We start from the raw sequence: 1,067 nt of genomic DNA on the forward strand, positions 1-1,067 counted from the left end.
CCTCCATGTACTCACTCTGTCAGCAGCCAGTGTTTGGAGCAGAGGGATTTCCACAGCGGGTTGTGTTTGGAAAGTTCATTCAACCTCCTGCTCGCATAACTACAACTGCAGAGGAGAGAAAGAAGGATAAAGATAGTTATTTATTTCAAGCTGTGGATATAAACCATTTCATATTTTCTCTGCTGCTCTGACGGTTCCTCTGGTGTGAGAGCTGCAGTGTTGGAGGAAGTACTCACATTCTTTACTTAAGTAAAAGTACTAATACCACACAGTAAAAATACTGCACTGAAAATGTTACTCAGGCAAAATGATGTAAGTGCAATCAGGAAACTTTACTTAAAATAATAAAAGTAAAAGGTAATCTTAGTAGTAAAATGTCCCCTGTGAGTGTTTGATTGTTATATATTATATTATTAAATTATCATTACTGTTAATTTTATTATGGGATAATAATTAATAGATTGTTTGGTTTGAGTGATTATTCAGAAAATTCTTGTCACATCCACAAAGCTTCCAGCCAACAGTCCAAACCTCAAAATAATTAAAAACATGTTAAAATCATTCCAATAATTAAAAGGAATATCAGCAATTCCTCACGTTTTTTTTGTGTCGAGCAGTAGAAGTATAAAGTAGCAAGACAAGAAAATACTCGAGTTCAAGTACCTCACATTTGGAGGTGCTGTATTAATAATAATTATATAAATATGATAATAAATGTAATAAACAGGATCTGTATCTTGTTATCGAGCGTTTTTAAACGTGATTACGTCATTCAAGAGTTGTTTTACTTAATATTAGTTTGTATAAACAGATGATAAACAGTTTCTGACACTTTTTATTCGAGATAAGAAGGAAAACAAAAACACAAGCTACATGCTAAGCTAACTAGCTGCTGCTGCCGGGAGTCACCATGTTTGGAGCTGACAGCTTCGGCTTTACTTTATTCACCGACAATAACTTCACTTACATGTATTTTCACTCACGATATTAATGCTTATATTAATGTTTGTATGAATATTTCTACGTGCAGGTTGTTTTTGTTGCTGCGGGTTGTTGTTGTTAGCAGT

General features: G+C 34.0%; 1 protein-coding gene across 1 annotated transcript in view; it reads right to left on the reverse strand.

Moving 5' to 3' along the window:
- The window catches only part of fbxo3 (F-box protein 3), a 9,260-nt gene that overhangs the window by 6,071 nt on the left and 2,122 nt on the right, over positions 1-1,067 (reverse strand). The window contains exon 2 of the mRNA XM_023396399.2: positions 16-105. Coding sequence (XP_023252167.1) covers positions 16-105 — 90 coding nt within the window. The remainder of the gene's footprint in view (positions 1-15; positions 106-1,067) is intronic.

The sequence above is a fragment of the Seriola lalandi genome, unplaced genomic scaffold (assembly GCF_002814215.2).
Source record: "Seriola lalandi dorsalis isolate HSWRI2012SDOR001 ecotype SW California unplaced genomic scaffold, Sedor1 jcf7180002054977, whole genome shotgun sequence".
Lineage (NCBI taxonomy): Eukaryota > Metazoa > Chordata > Actinopteri > Carangiformes > Carangidae > Seriola > Seriola lalandi.